At 51.4% G+C, this 25,735-nt stretch overlaps 1 protein-coding gene across 2 annotated transcripts in view; it reads right to left on the reverse strand.

Moving 5' to 3' along the window:
• The window catches only part of CDH4 (cadherin 4), a 482,605-nt gene that overhangs the window by 456,211 nt on the left and 659 nt on the right, over positions 1-25,735 (reverse strand). For both annotated transcript variants that reach the window (XM_042229909.2, XM_027976984.3), the window contains exon 2: positions 23,752-23,863. In XM_042229909.2, the coding sequence (XP_042085843.1) occupies positions 23,752-23,863 (112 nt within the window). The remainder of the gene's footprint in view (positions 1-23,751; positions 23,864-25,735) is intronic.

Here is a 25,735-nt window from a genome sequence, read left to right on the forward strand (position 1 = left end):
CAAGCGTGTTCCCATATGAGAACGCACCATGGTTACACACACGCACACACACGCCAGTTGATTAAAGGTGGTTGTTTGGGGAGGGAGACAAGGCCCCCAGAGGTTAACTCTTGCTTCCTGTCCTCATAACTCGGCTCCTGATCAGCCTCTTCCTCAGCTGTCTTTCTCCTCTCCGTGGCTACCTCCACAACAGTTGGAATTTTCAACGAAACATCCACATAGACCCAGACGGGGCCAGAGCACACTCACTCTGCAGGTTCTGGTGTTTTATTTGTGTTTAATGGTGGTAGCCAGGCCGGTGGACAAGGAGATGACTGGGTCTCCTCAGGACAGATGCCCATTCTGTGCTCTGTTCCTGACAGGCTTCAGTGCTGGCTGTGTGGACTCCCACCAGGGTGTCTGGTATATGTGGGGCTTGCTGGGGGTTGGTATATGTTGGAGCTGGCAGGGAGGAGAGGCCTGACCACACGCTTGACTGTCCTGGACTCCAGCGCAGCTCCATCCACAGCTGGCCCAGCCCAGGCTCTTGGCCCCGTCTGTGGACCATCTTACCATTTTCCTTCCCATTTCTCTAAAAAAATTCATCATTTCCATGGGACACATTTCATCAGCAGGGAAAATGGAAAACTGGTAACACTTGCCACAAAGAGAAAGAAAAGTGTTAGTGTTAGTCACTCAGTCATGTAGACTCTTTGTGACCCCATGGACTGTAGCTTGCCAGGCTCCTCTGTCCATGGGATTTTCCAGGCAAGAATGCTGGAGTGGGTTGTCATGCTCTCCTCCAGGGGATCGTCCCGACCCAGGGATCGAATCCATGTCTCCTACACTGCAGGCAGATTCTTCATCATTTGAGCCATCAGGGAAATCCCACAAAGTTGTCACAGAGAGAAGCAACCGTCCAAAACATTGGAAGATGCAGTGCTATGAGATCTTACCTGGACATGGCTGCCCTCCTATAGGGTACAGCACGACTGGAGGGCAGCCAAGGATGTCCCATCCCCAAGTCCTCTTCAAGGCAGCAAGGGCACACCACACACATGCACACCATGGAATCACCCAGTTGCAGGCACCCCAGGCTTTTGTTTTAATGGACTCCGCGATTTTATGGAAGCTTGTGCCTTTAAAAGGGAAATTTGTATCGCTGGCTAATATCTCGCTTGTAAATAAGCACACTAAACGCAGAATAATGCCATTAAACTCTTGCTCCAAGTCTGGTGCTAGCTCCCTCGGTGAAAAAGCGAGATTATCTAGAATAAGGGCATCCCAGCTCCCACCTGAGGCCTTGATGCTGGAAGGGAACGTAAAGGTCGCTTTTCCAGGACTCACTCTCCCTGAGGTGCCAAGAGATAGGACCTTTCCGGGGAAAGAGAGGAGCGGGATGAAGGGCCAAGGAATTCCAGCCGTGAGGGTGGGAGGGGGTGGGAAGGGTGGGGAGCTGGACTAGAGGGGGGGAAGGAGGGTGACAGTCACAAGAACCTGCTCACAGGGCCTGTAGGTGATGCCAGTAGGTGGTGGGGACCAGAGCAGATTGGGGACATGACCCGCTCAGCAATTGGCCCTCAGTGTCCCTCTGAGTGAGTGAGGAGGAAACCGAGGGTTCTTGTGGCTGTACCACAGACCGCATGTGAGTGGGGGGACATCGGGGAGCTGACACTGGGGGGGCCTGCGGGCTCTGACAGACCTGCAGAGTCTGAACAATGTGCTGTTAAAATCCACTTTCCACCTTGGTGAGAGTTTCTGGTCAAAATAAGCTGTCCTCACTGGCACTGCTTACCTGCACCAGCCTGCTCCTTCCTGGACCACGCCCAGCCCTGGGGGCTTGGGCTGAGACCACACACCCCTCCTCACCCAGCCCCAGCATCCAAGGCTCAGGGCCAGGTGAGGGTGGGCAGGCAGGGGTGTCCCCAGTCCTGCCCTGGTGGCCCTGGGCACTGCTGTCCACTCTGCCCTCCTCTGGCCTCCAGTCAGCATGGAGCCCTATTCCAAAGATGCCAGGCTGGGCTGTCTCCAGCCTCTCAAGGAGGTTTTCTTCCACAGCCATAGGCCCTGGTTCAGGTGTCCCCTCCTCTCCAGTGGCCCAGCTTCCAGGGGTGTCACAGGCTCACTTGAGTGCGGCCTCCACGCATGGCTGTGTGATCTACAGCAGAGTCAGACCTGTAGTCATGGACTGTTGGCCTGAGATTCCACCCAGAGTTCTGCTGTGTTTGGCTCCTGGAACGTTAGACCATTGGGAATTTTCTCACCAGCGTCCAAACTGGCCACACATCTGAATTGGAAACAAGTCTGAGTCTGTGTCCCCCAGGACTCAGATGAGTACACCGTCCTCAGAAGCGCCCAAACCTCTACACCCCTTACTGTCTCCCCCCTGCCCCAGCCCCTGGGGGCTTTGAGGGCACCCAGCTTCCAGCATTGGGGGCAGGATCCTTCTCTGCCCAGGAGGACAGCACCCATGGGTGATTGGCCCCAGCAGGTGCACTGGGGGGATGCGAGGTCCACTGGCTGAGCTCCTTGGGCTGAGTCACATGATGGTTCCTATAGCAGTGCCTGCCAAGGGGCAGGGGAGAAGTGGGGGGCCAGACACCAGGGAGGGGCAGGGGGCCTCCAACAGGACTTGCTGCCTGAGGTGAAAAGACATAGGAACTTCCCGGGAAAAGAGAGGGGAGGGATGAAGGGCCAAAGAATTCCAGCCACAGGGGTGGAAACTGCACTAGGGGATAAGAAGGAGGGTGACAGTCATGAGAACCTGCTCGGGGGGAAGGGGGTTGTGGGTGGCATCAGTGGGGGGGGCAGGGAATCAGAGCAGAGTGGGGACATAACCTGCTTGGTGACCGGCCCTCAGTGTCCCTCTGAACCTGGCCAGCTCAGGCCCTGGGGCCTGGGTGCTCCTGGAACTGCGATGCAGCGGGGGCAGGTGTGATGGGTGAGAGGATAACAGGGAGGGGCTCTGGGCAGCTGTGCTGCTCCCCGAGACAGATGGAGCAGGGAGACCAGGAGGGCAACAGCTGGCAGGGATGCCCCCAGGGAGGGGACAAGAGCCAAGCGCCCCAGGCAGGAAGCACAGTGAGAGCAGATACAGAGGGTCCCAGCAGAGGCCCCGGGACAAGTGTGAAGAGGAGGACCAGGAGCAGCAGGCATGTGGCTTAGTCAGGAGCTTGGGAGGGACAGGACGAGGGGGGTGCATGGCCTCTGGGTGGCTGTGGTTCTGCCTCCCCAGCTCCTTCTGGCATTTTGGCAAAGGGTGCATTTGAAAGCAAGGACCGAGACACAGCGAGGTCTGGGCAAGGGCTGAACCATCAGCTGGGCAGGAGGACCAGGTGCTTAGCACCCCCTGCCCGCCCACCCCAGAGAGTGTTCCCGGATGTGCATTCCATCCTTCCTGGTTGCGGTAGAGACCTGTAGGGCAGCTCGATGATGAGCGGGCATGGCCATGTGCTTCTCATCCCTAGAAATACAGGACCATGGATGGTGCTCAGATGAGAGAGGTGGGGCAGCCACCCTGGACCCGCAGCTCCCAGCAAGCTTACCACCCCTTGATCTCCTCCAGGGACTCCCACGGCACCTGTTACCATAGGTAGCAGAGACCGCAGGTCAGTCTTCACCCTCCACGTGGATGGATCCTTGCTGTCAGGACCTAAAGCCTCCACTTAAGAAGTGAAGCTGATCAGATTCACACCTTCCAGATCACAGCAAAAGTGGGCATGCAGGTGAGGCCCCGGGTGCGCCTTCTCCCTCAGAACCTCAGGCATTGCACAAGCTCACACATTCAGAGGAGCGAGTGGTGACCTAGCAGAGTTCTGACTCTCTGCTCCTGGAGGACACAGAACACTCCTGGAGACCCCGTCCAGCCCCTCCCACACTCCCTTCCTCCCAAATCGCCTCTATTTCTCTTGCACTTTGATTGTTCTCCTCCTGGAACAATAACTGTAAGGCCTGACCCGCTTTTGGGGGGTTGAACCCAATGATAGAGTCTCTGGTTCTTCAAGCTCCCTCCTCTCCACCTCTCCCCACACCTCCAGCCAGGTGGGCTGCTGCTGGAGTCCCTGTCTGCTGAGCCTTGATGAAGACCCAGTCCTCAGCCCACTGACACATCATTCTGGCACCGAGAATGAGAACTTCCCCATATGACCACAACCCCCACTACCTCATCTGGGGAGGCCTCAGGCTCAGCAAGCAGGGGAAGGAGATGAATCGATGCCGTTTTATCAGCCAAGCAGTTTGATTCCTGCACATTTAAGCACACAAGCACCTTGAAGCTTGATCCCCTCAGGTCAAAACAATTTTACAGAGATGCCCCCTTCTCAGCAGTGCAACGATACAGGCCTACCTGAGAGGGATGGAGGTGTAGGGATGGGGCACGGGTCAAATAATTTTAAAAAACAAAGCAGAAGTCTTTGGTGGGCATCCTTGGCACCCTGACCCCCAGGTGAGGAACTGCCAACCTTGCAGGTGCCCAGACCAGCAGAGCAGCCTGCTCAGCAGTTCACCATATGACAGCAAGAAGGGCTTTTCATCCAGGTTCCAACACGGAGAAGAGCACCAGGAGCTGAAATGTGAAGGTCTGTGGGCCTGATGGGCACCCAGTGTGCAGTTCCCAGTGGGGACTGCAGCTGGAGTGGTCAGCCCTGCCCTGGCTTCATCAAAAGGCCCATGAGCTGCTGTGCAGAAAAAGCACAAAAGGAGAGGCTAGCCAGCACTAAAACTCCCGGTGCAATAATTGTCATTGTTATCCAATTATGCTCAGGATACCTGAAGCTCACACGGCCCACAGAGGGGCAATTTCATTAGACTGAGACCCACTTGTCTCACTTTACTTTGATAACGGCTTAATAAATAAACTGAGTGAGCCCTAACACCGAGGTGCAAAATGAAAAATACTTTGGCTTTTCCATTTTATGCCCCTCCTTCTCTAATTATCTCGCTTTCATATTTCCTTGCTTGTCAGCTCCAGCCTCTGCCTCCTCCAAGAGGTGGGCAGAGCTATCTCCTTCCTCTTGCAAAGATCCCTCCCTGGGTGTGTGCTGGGCCAAGTTCTTCTTTCTCCATCCCCCAACACACGCCCTCCCCTCACTTCTCTGCTACCCAGAAAACACACTCAGAGTAAGACCACAATTGGGGCAGCCATGGAGGAGAGGACGATAAACATGATGTCACTGCACATTTTAATAAAACTGTGAGACAAGGGAAGCGGAAGGAATTAATTTCACTTAGCTCAGGCAGAAAGGGAGGGAGATGACAGCCAAAGAGAGCCCAGTGGAGAGATGACATTTGGATCGGGAGGCCCTGGAAGATTCCCCTCCATGCAGGGGCAAGATGAGAAGGGAGGCATCCAGAAGAACGGGACGGAGCAGGGAAGGAAGGGATGGCAGGGTTGTGCTATGTGGGCAGGTGAGTCAGTGCTGGTGCCTGGCAGGGTAGGCGCTGTGGGGGAGAAGGGAAGAGCCATGGAGAGCACGGCATGGAGGGCCTACGACTCTCTAGAATCCACTGATAATGGGTCAAGGATGGCTACAGTCACTTTGAAATCTAGGAATCCAGAGACCCACAGAGTTCACGAAGTGAATCCCTACCACCAATGGCAAAATGAACAGCACGATGTCATAGTGACGAGTGTGCACCTCGCTGGTCCCCTGACGCTGTGGCCTTCTTACAGCCACTGTGATAGATCAGCAGGTCCATCGTCCTGGGACGGACAGATGTCCCCATCATCATCAAAACATCTGAATGGAGCACAACAGCATCGGGAGCTCGGGCACAGCTTTGTCATTTTCCTGGTGGGGACAGGAAAACGGCAGAAGTGTGGGGGCACGCTGCTCTACTGTGGCTGCTAATCCTCTCTCCCCACAAACCCCAGGTACAACACCGAATGGGCACCTCGATCAAGATCACCCCATAGATCAAGGTATTCACCCATCTAACCAAGCGCATCTCATCTCAGCTCTTCAGATCATTTAAAAGCAAAAGCATAAACACATCACAGATACAAAATCTATGGAATGATATTTAGTTCAAAACTGGAGATACGCACTCCTGGTCTTCCTTCTAGTGAGAAATGGAGCATTTCCTGCCTTATCAATAAACAAGGATGTCTCAGTCATCAGCGACTCCAGGCCTCCAAATGTGGACTTCTGAGCCCTAAGGGCATCCAGGAAGGGGAAGAAAATCTGCGTGATGTGGCTGCTACCAGGCTGTAGCCACTCCCTACGATGAGAACTGAGCAACTCAGGATGTGAAAAACATAGGACACTGGCCCCAGAGAGCTGAGATTCATATGAAAGGAATGATTTCATTGAGCCCAGACTCTTGTGTCTTCCCATACATAGAAAAGCACTAAATTCCTTAACTTGGGATGTCTGGTTTTCTTTAATTAACAATAATTCTTGGATGTTCAGACTACCTGCTCCTTATGGCAAAATTTCTATATAACCTGACCCTTCCCTCTCCTTAGAGGTGTTCTCTCAGGGCTTAAGTCCTAAAAATTTATGTGGAATAAAACATAACTCTCAACATTTAGGTTGTGACTGTTTTTTTAAGTCAACGCTAGTTTATGAGTTCAATCAGCAATGAGACTTTAATTTATGCTTGGAATTCCAGCTGAGCTATTTCAGATCCTAAAAGATGATGCTGTTAAAGTGCTGCATTCAACATGCCAGCAAATTTGGAAAACTCAGCAGTGGCTACAGGACTGGAAAAGGTCAGTTTTCATTCCAGTCCCAAAGAAAGGTAATGCCAAAGAATGTTCGAACCATCACACAATTGCACTCATCTTACATGCCAGCAAAGTAATGCTCAAAATTCTCCAAGCTAGGCTTCAACAGTACATGAACTGAGGACTTCTAGACATTCAAGCTGGATTTAGAAAAGGCAGAGGAACCAGAGATCAAATTGCCAACATCCGTTGGATCATAGAAAAAGCAAGAGAATTCCAGAAAGACATCTACTTCTGTTTCATTGACGACGCTAAAGCTTTTGACTGTGTGAATCACAAAAAACTGGAAAATTCTGAAAGAAGTGGGAACACCAGATCACCTTACCAGCCTCCTGAGAAATCTGTATGCAGGTCAAGAAGCAACAATTAGAACCAGACATGGAACAGTGGACTGGTTCCAAACTGGGAAAGGATTATATCAGGGCTGTTATATCGTTACCTTGCTTATTTAACTTATATGCAGAGTACATCATGCAAAATTCTGGACTGGATGAAGCACAAGCTGGAATCAAGATTTCAGGGAGAAATATCAATAACCTCAAATATGCAGATGATACCACCCTTATGGCAAAAAGCCAAGAGGAGGTAAAGAGCCTCTTGATGAAAGTGAAAGAGAAGAATGAAAAAGCTGGCTTAAAACTCACCATTCAAAAAACTAAGATCATGGCATTTGGTCCCATCACTTCCTGACAAATAGATAGGGAGACAATGGAAACAGTGACAGACTTTATTTTCTTGGGGTTCAAAATCACTGCAGATGGTGACTGCAGCCATGAAATGAAAAGACACTTGCTCCTTGGAAGAATAGCTATGGCCAACCTAGACAGCACAGTAAAAGGCAGAGATATTACTTTGCTGACAAAGGTCCATCTAGTCAAAGCTATGGCTTTTCCAGTGGTCATGTATGGATGTAAGAGTTGGACCATTAAGAAAGCTGAGCACTGAAGAATTGATGCTTTTGAACTATGGTGTTGGAGAAGACTCTTGAGAGTCCCTTGGACTGCAAGGAGATCAAACCAGTCAATCCTAAAGGAAATCAGTCCTGAATATTCATTGGAAGGACTGATGCTGAAGCTGAAACTCCAACACTTTGGCCACCTGATGCAAAGCACTGACTCACTGGAGAAGACCTTGATGCTGGGAAAGATTGAAGGCAGGAGGAGAAGGGGACAACAGAGGATGAGACTGGTTGGATGGCATCACTGACTCAATGGACATGAGTTTGAGTTGTGACGGACAGGGAGGCCTGGTGTGCTGCAGTCCCTGGGGTCACAAAGAGTTGGACTCTACAGAGCCAACTGGACTGAACTGAACTGAGCTTGTGAGTTCAATCAGCAATGAGACTTTAATTTATGCTTGGGAAAATAAAAATAGATTAATAGGATCCAAGTCAAGCTGCTAGAAGAGGTTTTTCTGTGCCAAGAGCCTGGCACTGTGAGTTTCCCTAAACAGGTTATCATTGTAACATTGTAAAGCACTAGACTTATTTTTTAAATAGCAAAACTACAATTATCTCCGCACGCCCATATCATGGCTCTGCAGTGCTCCTGCGTAACCATCCGGCTGTCAGCGATATGGCCGGGACAAGCAAGTCTGTGCCACACTAGACGGCCAGCCTTATCAAAACCCAACTGCATTAATCCTTTTCGTTACATCAAAAATCAAATAACTTCCCGGGGAGATGCTATAGTCACACCAGGAGCCATTCCACTGGGAGACGGCGAGTTGAGATTCACAGCACAACATGATAGGAAATAAACAGATAAGCGTTTGCCTCCTCGGCTGCTGGCTGACACTCAGAACTCAGGGCTCCTTCAGAATAAAACACAGGCAAGTGTCCAGAGTCACCCATGGTCTCGCCCTCAGCATCCACCATCCAGGAGAGAGACCCGGAACTTCCGGGAAAAATAGCACCCTCACCCACAATGCTTCTCCCCAGCAGCAGAAGTGTCCACTCACATGTGCGGCATTTAAGCAAGAAGGAAATAAGGTTTCAGAACTGATGGGAGAGAAATGTAGTAAGACAGTGCTTAGGTAACCACAGGAGAGATGCCTTCCTGATAGAATAACCACCTTTCAAAGTGAGAAAACAATGCCATTTTCTGCCCACTGAGCAAAGCAGCTAGACGAGGGGGGAGCTGCAGCCTCCTTATTCAGGGAGCAGCCCCTCTGCTCCCCTGGGGCTGGGGGAAGTGATTAATTAGTGCCTCCTTGAAGCTGCAACCTCAGACCAACTGGGGGACTCTGTCTGTGCACGGCACAGAATGCTGTCTTTCCAGAAGCCTCTTAGAGCCCGACAATGGACCGTGTCTCCCACAGACCTCCGTGCACTGCCGGAAGGACGGAGGCCCGGCTTGGAAAGAGCTCTCCTCTCGGTGCCCGTTCTGTGTGGAGAGGAAAGGCCACTTAGGACACAACGTTAACTGAAGAAGGAAGCCACCAAGTCCTCAAGTCCACTCCCAGGTCCCTTCTCTTCGGGTCCCTCTCCCTCTGCCTGGCACCCCTTCCCATCCCTGCCCCCAGTCAGCTGCCTGATTTAAACGTGGCCTCCCAAACCCCCACCTGCTTCTAAACCAAACCTGGGCACATCGAGGCGAGATCTGTCACCCTTCAATTTCTTCTTTCAATCAGGAAAAGACAAAACTAAGACTCCCTCATGCCGTGACGGAACCATCTTGCGGAAAGGCACAGCCTCCAGGCTGATGGTGCTGGAAAATCAAATTCCTATTTTAGGTTCAGGCGACCTCGCCCAGCGTGTGAGGCTGACAGGTGAGCACTGCCGATGCTGTGTCAGATGAGCACGGAGGATTCTCAGGATTTAAACACAGACACGCGACCCTCCAGGCTGGAGTCTCAGAATGTAAGATGCTGGAGCAGGCCTATGGCTTCATGCCAGCCTGTGGGGAACTCAATCCTGCTCGCAGAGAAATCAGAAAGACAGCCCTTGGTCCCTCCCTTTTGCTGAGTCAGCCAGGCTGGACGAGAGGGCGGTCTTCCCTCGCTTAGGACGAAGGAGAACCCTTATCAAGGGCTGCATTTAATCCAGCAGAAGATGCTGGACCCAGAGGACACTGGGAAATTATCATACAAGGGATGGTTCCTTACTTGTTTCCTCTAACTGCAGGGCATCTGCTCCACCATCCCAAACCTGCCTACCAGACACAGCACAGAACACCTGGAGAGAGGTGGAGGGGTACAATTCAGAGGGTTTCCCCCTCCCATCCCTCAGTCTGTCCCTGTGAAATTCTAGAAAGTTCCAGAATCTCTGTGTGCTGGAATTCCAAAATGTGGAAACAACCGCATTCTAATCCCAGGGGCTGCAACACAAGCCTGTCACAGTCATTGTATTTTTAATTTTTTTTTCAAAATGTTACAGGAGAAATGTATTTTATTTTTTAACTATTTATTTATTTGTCTAGGCTGGGTCTTTACTGCAGCATGTGGGATCTTTAGTTGAGGCATGCGAGATCTAGTTCCCTGACAAGGGACTGAACCTGGGCCCCTCTGCATCGGGAGTGCAGAGTCTTAGTCACTGGACCACAGGGAAGTCCCATCGATATCGTCATATTTAAAATCACATCATTTTGCTGAGAAAGATCCATACAGTCAAAACTATGGTTTTTTTAGTTGTCAGGTACAGATGTGACAGTTGGACCATTAAGAAGGCTGAGACCTAAGAATTTAAGAATTTATTATTTTGAACTATAGTGGTGGAAAAGACTTGAGCGTCCCTTGGACTGCAAGGAGATCAAACCAGTCAATCCTAGAAGAAATCAACTTTGAATACTTATTGGAAGGACTGATGCTGACACTGAAGCTCAAATATTTTGGCCACCTGATTCGAAGAACTGACTCATTGGAAAAGATCCTGATGCTGGTAAAGATTGAAGGCAGGAGGAGAAGGGGGTGACAGAGGATGAGATGGATGGCAGCACCGACTCAGTGGACAAGAGTTTGAGCAAACTCGGGGAGATGGTGAAGGGCAGAGGAGCCTGGTGTGCTACAGTCCATGGAGTTGCAAAGAGTCAGGCATGACTGAGCGATTGAACAACATGCTTATAGTATTTCAAATGCAAATTCCTAGGATTCCCATATCACAGACCCACAAATACAGGTTTATCAAGGGGGACAGATCTGCTGTCAAGCATCTGCAGTTTCCAGGACTAGGAATCCAGAGCGTTCGTTAAATCTTTAAACCAAAAATACACTGGAGAAACACTCTCACCAGTTGTGAGACGCTCTCCCTTCTAGCAGAGGTGCCGTGGCTCAGCAAGAGGGAGATGTGCCTGGCGTTCAGCCTGTCCCCCTGCCCTTGGCACTCCCACGGGATCCCAGGCTTCAAAGTGGATTTCAGAGGCCTCTGCAATTTTGGCGGCATGACATCTTAGGTCTGACAGGCTATTTTTTTTAGCCAGGATGGTAGAAAATTGACGTTTACCAGTCATTAACCTTTCAAGCACGTAACGTATTTTTTCCCTTACATGGAAGTATATCTTACACTTCTCCACAGATAAATCCTTAAAGGGTCCAATTTCTTTAAAAAAAAAAAAAAGTGATTGTGAAGCCTCTCTGTTCTTAAGAAAACATAGTTCTATAATTTTATGGACTTTTGATCACAATTTTATTGCCTTCAACCCTTTGCTGGTCTTCAGTTTTTTATCTTACGCTAGTAAGAACTACATAAGACAAGTGGTATAATCCCTTCTTTGTATTTGAGGGAAGGTGGGAAAGAATAACATAAGATGAAAATAAAGCTTTAAACAGTAAGGAGGCTTGCAGCATGGTGATGGCTACCTTCGGACACTCATTGCCCAATGATTCCAGCAGCTCATCACACCACATTATTAAATGTGATAAGACATAATCCAATCATACCCAATCCTATTAATAAACGATGGTAGTGAAATTATGTCCATGGGCGGCCTCCCTCCCCCATGAGCCTATGAAGCTTTAAATAAGCCTCTCCATCATTTATTTATTCAATTCTAAAAACATGTCTTTTGCCGAAAGGTCCCTGGCCACACATAAGAATATAAAGGTCAAGAAGGGAAAAAGTCCCCAAAGAAAACCATAAAGAATATCCAATCAAGCCGCTGTCTAATGGAAAAATCACTCCTGGAAAGGCCAGCTCATCACACCTCAGGGGAAGGGCCCAGGGAGAGGAGAGTCTGGGTTATCCGCTAATAAGACCAGTGACCAGGGTACAGGCCGGCAGTGGGTCGCTTTCCACCAGCCAGACTTGGCTTCCTGAAAGCCACATGTCCATCCCACTGGGCCCTCAAGGCCAGCCTGGGCATTGAACTGCCTTCTCTCCCTGGGGATGCAGCCTCAGACGTCACACTGGCCACGGCACATGTCTAGGGCCACAGAGCTGATGATGGGGACTTTGGCCCTGCACTCCCGAAGCTTTCAGACCCTGCACCTTGAGGTGCTGGGTCTCCCTGGGCGGGAGTCAGGGCGGAGGTGATGAACAGGATGCAGCAAGGGCGGGCCTCAGGAGGCAGGCTGCCCCATTAAACAGGCGTCCCTATGTCATCTTCCATCTTCCGTCAGCGCCCCCTGCTTCATAAAAGAGGGTTAGCTATGTGTCAACCTTAGAGGGTGGTAGTTGGCACCAAAGAGGGGCTGGGTACAGTGCCAGACGAAGGTTTGACCCACAGACTGGAAAACAGAACAACTGTCTGACCAGCTCCTCAAATGGGGCCAGACGCAGGCATGGGATGGGGCACCCATGGGAGCCTGGAGCTCACTGCAGGGGTTGTGTGAAGCAGCTCACCCCATTTACAGCTTCCACAACCAGAGCAGCACAAACAGACGGAGCATCAGGAGAAAGCGACCACACAACTGATCCAGAATGTTCCAACCTGAGGGCCCCTCCCACTCTGCTCTGGCTGTCCCAAGGTTCTCATGTCCTATGCTGCCCAAGCGGCCAGCTGAAACAGTGCAGGGGCCTGAGAATCCTGGTGCTCAGGGCAGTGGTCAAGCTCTGGAAGGGCCAGGGCCATTTCCATGCTAGTCACTGGCCTTTGGGTTGGTTGTGCATTGCAATCCAGAAAGACAGGATGGCTGCAGCCACTCACTCCTAGTAAGACCTGGACCCTCCTGGGGTACCCCAGGCTCCCCCTCAACACAGACCCAGCAGGCAGGGTGGTTTGCAACAGTCTAGTGGCAGTTGTGAGGAGTCCACTTGCAACATAGCCGCAGAGGTCCAGGGCCAGAGGAGAGAGGTGGGGGGGGGGCGGGTGGTGTGCAGGGGGCCCCCAGGAGGAGGGATGCCCTGGAACCTGAGCTGAGCAGCTGCTTTCCTTTGCTTCCTGGGGAAAACCTGCTCACCTTGCAGGAGAGCTCAGAGGCCACGCAGCAAAAATGTGCCTGCTTGAAACAGAGAAACAAGATGCTGGGAGCCAGAAATAATGCCTTTTTGCATTTGCAGAGTAAAGCAGTTTTGGGGAGAGAAGAGGCATGTTCTATAAATGCTTTCCTGCCGGAGCGCGGCCGCTCCTTCTCGGGGGCCTCCACGTCACAGCAGCAGCAGTTAAACGATCCACTCCCAAACGTAGACCTTCAGATTAACAAAATATTTACAGTGTATCTATGAGATATTATCTGAGCTATAATCCTTGTTAAGATTCCATTTGATCGGGAAAGATAATGGGAGGAGAACAAATGTTCACATACATTTTAATTTCAATGAATTTAATTTCAATGAAACTGTTCTGTATCAGGCTTCATAATATGAGAGCCTACATTTCTGTATTGAAGTGCCCCATTTACTGTTTTGGGGAGACGGGAACCACAGCATCCTTCCCATCGCCGACGTGAGCGGCACTGTAAGACGCAGGTTACCTGCTGGCAGAAGCCCTCAAGGAAAACACACTTTGCCTTAAGGGATGCTGATCTCTGGAATTCGGAAGCTAAAAATCCTCTAGACCGGAAGCCCTCGGGCTTTAAGGAACATCAGCTTCCCTAGGAGATGAATTAAGCAGGCAGAATCCCAGGCCACAGCCCCAAGATTTCTGATTCAGTGCATCCCAGGTGGCAATAGTGGTAAAGAACCCTCCTGCCAATACAGGAGACGTAAGAGACGTGGGTTTGATCCCTGGGTCAGGCGGATCCCCTGGAGGAGGGTGAGACAAACCCACTCCAGGGGGTTGCAAAGAGTTGGACCTGGGGTCCATTGGGTCGCAAAGAGTTGGATATAAATGAAGTGACTTAGCATGTGTGAGTTCCCTGAGGCTGCTATAACAAGTGGCCACAGACTTAAAATAATAATAAAAAACTTATTCTCTTGAAGTTCTGGAGGCCAGACTTCTGAAATCCAGGTCGCAGGACTATACCCCCTCCACAGGCTCCAGGGGAGGGTCTGTCCTACCTCTTCTCTCTTTTGGTCTCCCAGGTATCCTTGGCTTGTGGCCACATCCCTCTGCCTCCATTGTCACATGGCTTCTCCCCAGTGTCTACATCTCTTCTTCTGTCTCTTAAAAAGACACCTGTCATTGATGTGGGGGCCAGGATAATCCAGGATGATCCCATCCTGAGATCCCTAATTTAGTTGAACCTGCAAAGACCCTCTCTCCAAACACCGTCACGGTCACAGGTCTGGGTTGGTGTATCTTTTGTGCCACTGTCCAAGCAGCTGTAGTAGGTGTGAGAGGGGACCCAGGGACCTGTGGGGCTTAACCATGTCGCCCAGGCAGGCAGTTCCTAGACTACACTTGGACATTCTGCCTCACTGCAGGTCAGGAAACAAGAGGCCCAGAGAAGGATGCTCCCCTCTGTTCCCCCTATGAATTTCACCTCTCCCAGGAACACCCCCTACCCTGTTGGTCGGCTCAACTTGCACTCCTCACCCTCTCCTTTCCCTGGCTTAGCACAAGTACACACCAAGGGACCCACTCAGCTTTCCAGGAAAATCAAACTGTGTTTGTTGATTCAGGCAGATCAACAGTGTTCAAACTCACATTTGGGCAGCAAAACCCAATGAGACTCCTTCATTTCTCCAAGTCAGCTGCACCAAGTTTGGGTGCATACACCTGAAGGGGGAACGTGGTCTGCTCTGTGAGCCTTCCTTTCCATCTGGCTCAAAGACCAGAGAGAGAGGTCTCCTTCCTGGATGGACATGGGGTCTGTACACCCATCTTGGGAGCTGGAACTAAACTGTTCCAAATGGAAAGCGCACCTGTCCCAGGCCAGGAGAGCCTGCAGCTTCTCCTGAAGCCATTCCCTGGGTAGGTGAGCTCCCACATCCAGGGGACCCTCCTCCTATCAGCAAGGCAGGGGGTGGCCATCTCCTGCCCTGCGTGTATTTATCTGTCACTGAAGGCTTACCTTAATCCTTCCTAAATCCCCACACGCTGTCAGCAAGAAAACACACTGAAGCCGAACGAGGCGCAGTGAAAGCACCAGATCAGAAGCTATTGCGGGCTCTGCAGTCACCGTTTCCCCTTTTAGTCTCCAAAGTGGCCAATCTCCATCTCAGGACCCAGGAAGAAGCTGCCAGCCAGGGTCCTAGTTACAGACATGGGTATTGGGTATCACAGGCAGGAGCTTCTGGACGAGGCAGGATGGGAGGAAGGCAACGTAGGCCAGGGCTCAGGGCTGCAGCTTTGTGTGCAAACAGCCTCCCTCAGCCAGGACTTCTGCTGGGCCACTGAATCGCTCTGGGCTTCAGTTTACTCCCTGAGAATGAGCGAGGGTCCACAGGAGCTTAGTGAAGAATATGCACGATGCCAGAGACTCAGCAGGTCCTCCACACAAGGACCTGTGAGTTTTCAGCACAAGGACCTGCGAGTTTTCAGCACAAGGACCTGAGAGTTTTCAGTCAGTTTCATGGCAAAAGGATCTCTGCCGATGCGGTCAAGTTCAGCACCTGAGATGGGAGGCGATGCTGGACTATCTGGGGGGTGAGGGGCAAGGTTGTCTCAGGGTCCTTGTGAGCAGAAGATGCAGTCGTTAGGAAAGGGGATGTGATGTGGGAGGAAGAGGTGTGGGGAGTTGTCCGGGTGTCTGTGCTGGCCAGGTGCTGGTATGGAGGAGGAGGGGCCGTGAGCCAGGGAAAGCAGGGGGGCCTCTAGAAGCTGAAAAGGCAGGAAATGGATTCCTTCCTGCCCCCCTCTCCGGAGCCTCCATGGGGGCCCCAGCCTGCCCACACTGGATGTTAGTCCAGGGGACCCATGTTGGAGTCTCATGTCCAGAAGAGCAAGCTGATAAATTTGCGTCTTTTAAGCTGCTACATTTTTGTACCACACTAAGATACTATTACAATCCACAAACTAAGCAGATTTCTCCCTGCGGAAGGCAACATGGGAGTGGAAAGTCATGTGGACCAGACAGATCTGGTGATCTGGGGTGTGGCCTCTGGCAGAGCCCACGGGTGTCTGTATGGTATGAAATATAAGTCCACATCAGCATAGGGTACGTCCTCAATAAACACCAGCCCTGATGGAGGCTGGAGGGGAAAGGGCCTTTGGTAGCATACACTAGTCAAAGAGAAGTAGGTTTTTGTTCTGTTTCGTTCTCTTTCGTTTAAAAACAGGGGTGGGTGGACTAAGACAGGACTGGAAGTCACCAGGAGAGGGCAGCCTAGAATCTGGGCAATAAATTACCAAAATTACCAGTCTTGAAATAAAAAGCAGACTCTTTACCAGCCCATCTTACAATATAGAACAGCTCCCTCTGAAGATGAAAAGAAAAAGGAAGTGCCAAGAGGTTTTACAAGAGCACACTGGGGAGAAATTTACCAGCCTTGATGGAAAGAAAGTCACGCAGCTTATGGTTATTTTGTATAGTGGAATTCACTCAGAGTAAGAATTGCTCCTTCAGACAGTCAGAATAACAGAAACATTCTCTGAAAAGATGAGTGCTGGTTTCCTCGCTTGCTTGCAGTTTGTGGTTAGTTCTGGCATCTACTTAACCATGCTTCAAAAAAGAGAAGGAAAGAAAGAAGAATGGAGGGAGGGAGGGAGGGAGGAACCTGGAATTGGAGGCCCCTGCAAACACCCAGAACCCCAGACCTAGGCAAAAAGGACCACCTGCAGATGGAGGGAACAACCCCCAGGAGATGGTGTGGGCAGATCAGCTGGGGCAGGTGGACGGCTCCTTCAGACCAGAGATCTCAGTTCTTCTCAGGAGGCCCATCCATGTCTCCCAGGCTCCAAGAAGCAGCAAGAGTGGTTTATGAAGCCAGTCCTGAGCCTCAGCTCAGCTCCTGGCCCCTCACGGCTCCCTGCTGTGCCCTGGACGCGGGCAGAGTCTGAAAGCCAAATGACAGTGCAGCTCAGGGACTGTTTGCTACATGCCTGGAATCAAAAACTCCTGCTGGCATCGCAGAACCCTGGCTCTTCTAATCCCAGGGCCAGCTGTGCAAGCCCAAAGTGTCCACCGAGTTTGGACTCACTTCAGATGGACCCTCACACATCAGGAGCCACGATCAAGCACTTCTGGGTGTACCAGGCCTGTTTCAAACGTCCAAGATGAGAAACAGTATGTCTGCTGCTGCTGCTGCTGTTAAGTCGCTTCAGTCGTGTCCGACTCTGTGCGACCCCATAGACGGCACCCTACCAGGCTCCCCTGCCCCTGGGATTCTCCAGGCAAGAACACTGGAGTGGGTTGCCATTTCCTTCTCCAATGCATGAAAGTGAAAAGTGAAAGTGAAGTCGCTCAGCCGTGTCCGACTCTTAGCGACCCCATGGACTGCAGCCTACCAGGCTCCTCCGTCCATGTGATTTTCCAGGCAAGAGTACTGGAGTGGGGTGCCATTGCCTTCTCCGAGCATGTCTGAATGCCTGATAATTGCGGATTTTACCACGGTGCCCGGTGCCTGGAACATCTTGGGTGTTCTCTTGTCTGCCTGTAACTCAAATGCTCCAGAAACCAACCCATTCACAACAGAGGGAGATGTGAATGAGCTGGGCGTGGGCGTGGGCCTGGACAAAGAGGGAAGACACATTGCATGCCTTTGGGGCAATCTCTCAACCTCCGGATTTTCGATTTCTGATCCGCACAATGGGAATAACTCCACCTCCCCTACAGGCTTTTGTGAGAATTCCACAAGACTTTTGCAGAGTCACCCAGTCACAGATCCAGCTGGGACTCAGGATTATAATTACATAAAGGTTCACATTCCCTCATCTTAAGACTCCATTAAAATACACATTTCTGAAATGCAAAACTCTTAATCTTTAAACTGCAGTGTGGCTGAGGCACTCATCCTCACATCTGACTGGTGTGGGCATCTCTGCAATGAAGATTTTTATTTAATGGGGGGTGATAGGAGAGGGGCAGGGGTGAGAGGGGCAGGGACGAGATGGGCGGGATGCTCTTGATCTATGGGCTTCTGGACCTAGAGTGGAAGCCCAGGCATGGGCATCTCCCTCCTGGCTGCGGGGGGAGCAACGGAAGCAGAGCTAGGCCTGCACGCAGTGTGGCAGCCAAGGGCAGGGGGCCGCAGACCTTGGCCTCCTTCTGATTTTAAACACGGCTATCAGGGCCTGTTTTAAACACGAGCTCTGGCCTGTGGGCAGTGCATAAAGCAGACTCCATGCTTTATCACTGTGCTGGTCTCCCCTCTTATCCGACAGAAACCACTTTCTAAACTTCCCTTTCTAAATCCCTTAACTCTGCGACCAGGCAAAATCACAGCAGGGAAAGGCTGCTGAGAAACCCCCAAAACTGGGCCCTTGACAAGGTAAGGCCGGCTCCAAAGACCGCCTGAGCATCTCCACCACAGGCTCTGGAAGTCATTCTCAGGGGCCCCAGAGGCATCGCTGACAGAAGGCAGTGAGGGCTGGGTGCTCAGAGAAGCCTCCTCTGGCTTCAAGAGCAAGGAATGTCCTGGCCACAAGCCAGGGGAGGCCAGCCACTGGGGTTCAGTCCTGTTTCACCTCCACTCTCTCCACATCTTTGTTGAGACCAAGATTCCCAGGGCATAATCTCCTGGCTTCCTGAAAGACGGTGGCTAGGAGAGTCAGGAGAGAGTTCACATTCTGTGATGGGTGGATCAGATAGACAGCCCTAGCTTACTATATTTAATGATTCGGTCATATCCTGGCCAAAAAGAGAGTTTGAAGTTGTGATTCTTGACTTCATCTGTTAAGTATTTACTGAGTGCCCATTGTCCCTGCAATCCACTGTGCTGGGTCTGGATACTAACTTAGAAAGAAACAAAAGGCCACTAGAGCAGGAGTAAGGACAAGGCCCAGGGAACACAGAACGAGCAGAGGCTCAAGGCAGAGTGTGAAACAAGCTGTGAGCTTCCAGACTGAAAGACAGGCCCTCGGAGCACGCATAGCTCTTTCTGTTCTCCCCGGGGCAGGGAATGCATTTGGCCGCGTGCCACAAGACTCAACTGTGGCCTCTCACTCATTTTTCTCATCTCTCAAGGCATAATGAGTCCAGAGGTCTGCAGTTGTTCAAGGATGCCACCTGAGATCCGGTTCCTACTCCACCATCCTCATAGCCACAAGATGGCTGCTCTGCCCTAGACATTATGCCCATATTCCAGGCAGGAGAAAAAGGTAAGGGCAAAAGGCTGAAGGTATGGCCAGTGAGGTCTGTTCCTCTTCATCAAGAAAAAAAAACCAGCTTTCTCACATATCTCATCTAACAGAATAATATAGGTAGCTTCTGCTGACCAGAGAAAGGCCACATTGCCACTTTGGTTTAAGAATTTACTGGAGGTGTGAGTATTTTAGACAAGGCTCAGTGTGGGCCAAGTGGATGAGGAGAGAAGAGGTTTTGTTAGTGAGGAAGAGGGAGAGAATGGGTATCGGACATCAACCCGCAGTGTCCATTGATCCTCAGCACACGTAGTTGGTTTGTCATCTGTGCCATTTATTTAAACATTCAGAGCAGCTCCTGCTTGTCTTGAGTTGATGGAGGGGACTCAGAAACACTGTAGTGTCAGTGTTTTTTGGCTCACTCATGACTTCATTTGACAATGCTGGTTGCACATCCACCACCCCACGATGCAGGCACGGCCCTGGGTGATGGGTACCCACTCAGATTTGCTCAGCATCTGGCCCACACATCTTGTGATGCTTCCACCCTGCAAGAGTTACCCGTCTTCACAGAGGAGGATACAGAGGCTATTTTCAACATACTTGTGAAGATAAGCTAGCGGTACATCTGGCCACATTAGTTACATCATGGCGAGTTCTTACATACCCATTCCAGACTCCTGCATACATCTGGTCCCTTCTCCGCCATCCCTCCCTCTGTGTGCCTTGGTACTCAAATGAGTCAATCATTTGACAATGCATCACTTGTCACTCTGCTTCAGGGAAGGTGTAGGGAGGCCAGAGAAACCTCATGCGGCAGACACTGACATTTGCCTCCTCGGCACACATTTCTCCTTTCTTTCTTCCTAAGACTCCCAAATACGCTCCAGGTAGCAACTGACTCATCTACCAGGTGATGGGCATAATAGGTCTTAGTCAGACCATGCAGTTCTTTGCTTCCCAGCCTCCCTACCTCTTTCCACGGGAGTGGCCTATGACCTAGTTGTCCCCAGTGAGAACTTCTGCAAGCATTCTGAGAAAGTGTGTACTTTCATCATACAGGGAAGAGATGCAGATGGTGCTACTGCTCCTTCCTTTTTCTTACCTGCTACAAACTCAAATGCAATGCCTGGAGCCACAGCAGCCAGGTTGCAATGATGAGGCAACACACTGACAAACTATTACTAAGATGGTAGGATGATAAGAATAAACATTAGGCATGAGATTGGTACTATTGATCTGATCATCCCTTGACTACTTATCTCTTCGTGGTTATGTGAGAAAAATTAACCTCCATTCAAGATTCTGTTAATTGGGTTTTATCCTAATGTTGGCTGAGAACATTCTAAATGTTAAACCAGAGTGACAGGATTGCTGCCCTCATGAGCCTTACAATTTTAGTAAGAGAGAAAATATAAATTCAGATAATATACATTCTCTAATAAGGAAGCAGAGTATGGTTAAAGGCACAAGATGGTCATGAACTGACCTGGATATGGGAGAGGGAAGGCTTTTCTGAGGTAGCTGCATTAAATGAAGCCACCAGAAACAAAGCTCTTCTTTCTGTATTATCTGAATTCATGGGATAATTTTCAGATTCCCCTCCTCCGACCCAGCAGACAGCATTTTCACTCACACGTGGCCTTCTTCTCCAGGACCAAAGAGAGATATGACCCACATGTGCTGGGTTTCCACTAAGCCACCCCTTACTCTCCCATCCTTGGGGGATTTTGCTTTGAAGGGGGTCTGGGTTTTTGCAGAACTCTGCCCACCACAAGAGAGCGATGCAGGTCAGTGCATCAGCTGCAGCCTCGAGCCCGGCTGACCATTCATTATTAACAAAGCTGAGAAAAAGACACCGGCTTAGCTTCTACCCCATGCTAATCTATGGCGTGGAGAACACTTCCTTGAAGCCAAAGGAAAAGGGCTTAACAATCCTATTTTAGATATGATCATGCACCTGTGATCATGGCCATCAATGAACAATCCTGGAGCAGAATTTACAGAGTAAGAGTGTTTGCACTGACACTTGAGTGCTCTCCAGAGAAGGCATGGACGAGAACCATGAGGTGGAGTGGATCCAGGAATTACACAGCACCTAAACAAATGCCCCGTGTGCCACATGGAGCGCTCAGCCTGCCATTCAAAAGGTTCTCAATTCCATAGTATTTGCTACCCTATTGGGGAAAACTATTTTAAGCCTAATTAGCATGAAATTTTTCAAATGCAAATGCTTTTCATTTAGACATAAAACAAAATGCCACGACATTTCTTCCCATCCATTTATCACAAACAAGTTAATTATTGTGTAACAAATCTCTCCTTCTGGAATGTGGATATTCAGGGCTGCTGGTGAGCTGACTGGGGCAGAGAGAAGGAGCCTCGAGGCAGTTGTTAACGGCTTACGGTGCATTTTGAATAAAACGGTGACTTCGTGAAGCTTCACTTGTCAAATTAAGGTTAAGCTCTCTCCATTGGAATAACTCAATTATAAGTAGTCATTATCTGTTTAGCGTGATTTCTACCAGGATAACAGAAATATCGTGGCACTTATTTTCGACACATGCATCTTCACTGTGGTCTCATCTTTGCAAAGTTTTCTATGTAAATAAATTTTTATCTGCCCTAGCTCAAATGTATGCAGTGATAGCTTTTGCCTCCACATGTGTAAAATTACTTCTAAGATATAAAACCTCTCTGTCCCTGAGCACAGACAGGAGGTGGCACTCACAGGTGAAGGAGATGCTCTGTGATTTTCCCCCAACCAGGGTTGGGTTGGGACACTCATCTCAGGGGTAAGTGCTTGGACTATGAGTTGTGTATCCACGAAGCCCATGAGCTGGTCCAAGTTCACCTACCATGATGAACTACTGGGGCATACGGGGCAGGCCAGCATCCAGCCAGCAGCTAAGGCTTCCCTACCACAGGGGCCAAGGGCAGAGGGTCAAGTCAGCCTGGACCTTCGCAGTCCACCAAGAGAGAGGGATGATGCTAGCTGGAAATTTCTCATTTTATTATGAAAAGCATGAGAATGTGTCATTCTCTTCCATGGCAGGTGGTAGCACCTGCTGTTACAGAGACAGAGGCAATTTTTCTTACATTCCTGAGTAAAACTGATACTACAGGATCTTATCAAGGTTAGCTCCATATGGGGGAGGTGGCAAGTATGCCAGCCTCTGGACACGCAAACAGCTGGACCAAAGTGAACTGCTCCTGTTTTGCCTGCAGTACTATGCACGTGTGGGAGAATCTTCTGGGCCTTTTCCGTGCATACACAGGGATTCTCATAAACCCACAAATCCTGAAAGGCGGTCCACACTTCCTAAAATGACATGCACCATGCAATTAACAGAGCATCTCTTGAAAACTCTTCCCATAGACGCCCACTCCTGCAGCATATACCCATCCTGCTTCTAGGCCCACAGCCAAGAGGTTGGGTTTTTTGTTGTTGTTGTTGTTGTTTAATAATCAATGAAAGAAGCAATAGTATCACATCCCCTATTTTGACAGTTAACTCAGATGACAACAAATAAGTTAGCAAAGTTGGACTAAGTGCAAAATAAGATCCTGATTCATATAACCAGGCACACCCTGTAAGTCAACGAGCTGTCTCCACAGAGAGGATCTGAAGAATTCCCCCACTCTGTGCGAGTCCCTCCCAACAAAGGATCTGCTGGGGGTGGGGGTGGGCAGAAACTCTGTATTCCCTGAAACAGAAAACTGGGGACAAAGTCAGCAGCCTGAGTGTGGATTAGTCATGGATACTGAAACTCAGCTTTGATGCTTCTGCTAAAGTTCGTTCCATCCATCACTTTGAAACTGGCTGAAATCTACTTCTGGGAAACTAATGCACAGAGGGGAGGCACAGGGTCGAGGTATTTGCCGTGCCATTTTAAAACCTCAAGGAAGAAAGAATTGATTTATTCCCCCTCCCGTGTGAATAAAAAGTTTAACTAGTTTGTCTTGAGAGGGAAGCAGATCGCTATGCAGGAGGATCTATTGTCACTGGAGTTCAGAAGCTGCCTCTGACGTCCCCGTCACGAGTGTGGGCATCGCCCTGCAGTGACAATGAAGCTAACTGGCAGCTCCCTCCTGCATGTGTGTTTCCGTGTTGTCAGTAGGACAGTAATGAGAACGCATGCCATGTCTGAACAGAACGTCTGTGGGCTTATTTACCGCATCCCCAACAACATCGTCTGCTTTATCATGCATTGCAAAGCAGGGATAATTTAAGAATCCAGAATTTCATACACAAAAATACTTGGTAAGAAAGTCTCTCTCTGCACATTATTTGGGTGACACTATATCCGAATTCCAATTTGTTGCCCAGGAAATGATTCACCTCACTCAAAAGTGACAGGGACTCTGAATCATTCACCTGTGATGCAAAAGGCCATTTAGGTCGACTGATCTGCATGTCCACTGACCTCTCCACCTTCGCTTCACATAGAGCCTGGCTCAAAGCCAGTCCTGCCTCTTGTTCTGCAGGTGGCAATGTCTCCCTAGTCCAGAGTGCAGTATGCGAATTCATTCCCACATCCGCCTTACCTTTGAGGACCTTCTCTCCTTCCAGAATATTCTGGGAGATTAATGCTGTGTAATCTTCTTCAGAGAATCCAGCCTTGCAGGTCTCCCTGGCTGTAAGATCCCCACTGTGGGCCTGAGAATGGAAATAAGTGAGGTTAGAAAAAACACACGTTCATAGAAACTGCATCCAACCCAAGTTTAGTAGGGCCTGCTGTGTTCAAGGGCTCCATTATGCCAAGCCTTGGTCCACCAGAGTCTCCACTCAGACATAACCCAGGGTCTGCCTCTGTGGTCACCATATTAGCCAGCGACAGGGGCATGCAACAGGGAGGCCACGCTGGTGGATGGCAGGGCGTAGGGCCTGATGGAGCCTCACCAGCACCTCGCAGAAGGGAAGGTCTAAGGACTGTCCATAATAGGGAGGCAAGAGAGCCAGGAGTTAGCCAATGGAGACATGGGGGAGGGGAGGCCAAGGGAGCAGGCCCCTGCCAGGGCCATGTCCCCTCCCACCCCAGCGCTCAGGCTTTGGGTGAGGCGGAGCAGGCTGTCTCTTCCCTGTGGTGCCGCAGAGGAGGCAGAGGGGCAGGGATGAAAGCGGATTCTCAGAGACTCAGCTCTGAGTTTGGCTCTCAGGGAGGCTGCAGGGAGGTGGGGGAGGTTTCTACAATCCAGTCCTCTCCCCCGACTTCCTGGAGGCTTGTCCACTCTTGGAGCCCCCATCTCCAGCCTAACCAGGCTAGAGAGCTCCCGTAATTGACCGAAAAAAGGTGGGTGTACTCTTGTCCTGTCCCCCAATCCCAGCACTCTGGGGTATCCTGCCCAGTGGGAGGTCTAGAACCCTGGGCGCCCAGAAGGCAGGGTGGGAAAAGGGCCCCTCCCAGGCTGCGGGGAGTGGCAGCGAGGTCAGCTGTAGGGATGGGGAATGGAGGGAGAGACTGCGTGCGCAACGGGGAAGCCAGCCCTGCGACAGAAGGAGCGCCACAGCGCCGGCTCCCTGGAGCGCGAGGAGCAGGGGCGCAGCCCGCACCCACCCCACAGTCGCGCCTTGCCTGGGCCGCCGAGCGGAACGCGCCTCCCCGCCGCCCGCCTCCACCAGCTCGGCGCGCAGCCGCCCGCCAGTCCTTGGCTCCGGAGGCCGCCCCGACCCGGAGCTCCAGGCACCCTGACGCGGGCCTGGACCCGGCGCCCCTACAGAAAATCACCGAGGGGAGGAAGAGCAGGGCGCGGGGTCACTCCTCGCGTAAAGCTCCAAACTGCGGCCCCGTGCCTGGCAAGCGAGCTCCAAATAGGACCGAAAGCGGGGAAGGGGGGACGGGGGCAAGCTAACTCGCCCAGGAAAGTTTCCACCTGCCCGATCGAGCGAGCGTGGGTCGAGTGCACCCGAGCGCCCCGAACCTCAGAGCGGGCCTCCGGCCTCGGGCACTTGTTTATTTCCGAGGTTACAACAGCGCGGCCCGGGAGGAGCAGCGAGGCCGATCGGCCACGAGAGGGGGTTCCTGCAACTCTCGCGGCCCCGCTGCCTTCCCGGAGCGGCGCCCCCCTCGGCCCTGCACCCAGCGGACGCGGAGCTGGGCTGGGGACAGAGATCGCGGGCTCCGCAGGAGGAAGGCGGGCGCGGGGACCGCGCTCCCGGTACACCTCACCCTACTCCTGCCTGGCCCCTGACTCCTCGACCCCGCTCCGAGCGGCGAGGGCCCCGCCGGACACTGGCTGCGGCCGGCGCGGCCGGGAGTCCGGGGCTAGGGTGCCCAGCGGTCCACATCCGTTGCCCACCCGCATCGATGGTCCCTGCCAGCAGTCAGAGGACGAGGACGGGGGCGGCGCCGCGTCTCGAGCACCCAGTCCCCAACAGGGGCGGCCAGACCGGGTATCCTCAGCACCCTGATGTCCGGCCAGCTACCGCCAGCCCCCCTCGTCCGCAGCCCCGGCCCGGGCTGGGCTCGCCAACTCCGGAGGAGCGCGGCGAGCCGGCGATGGAGGGCGCGCCGGCTCCGTCAGCGGGCAG

Source organism: Ovis aries, chromosome 13 (genome assembly GCF_016772045.2).
Source record: "Ovis aries strain OAR_USU_Benz2616 breed Rambouillet chromosome 13, ARS-UI_Ramb_v3.0, whole genome shotgun sequence".
NCBI classification, from domain to species: Eukaryota; Metazoa; Chordata; class Mammalia; order Artiodactyla; family Bovidae; genus Ovis; species Ovis aries.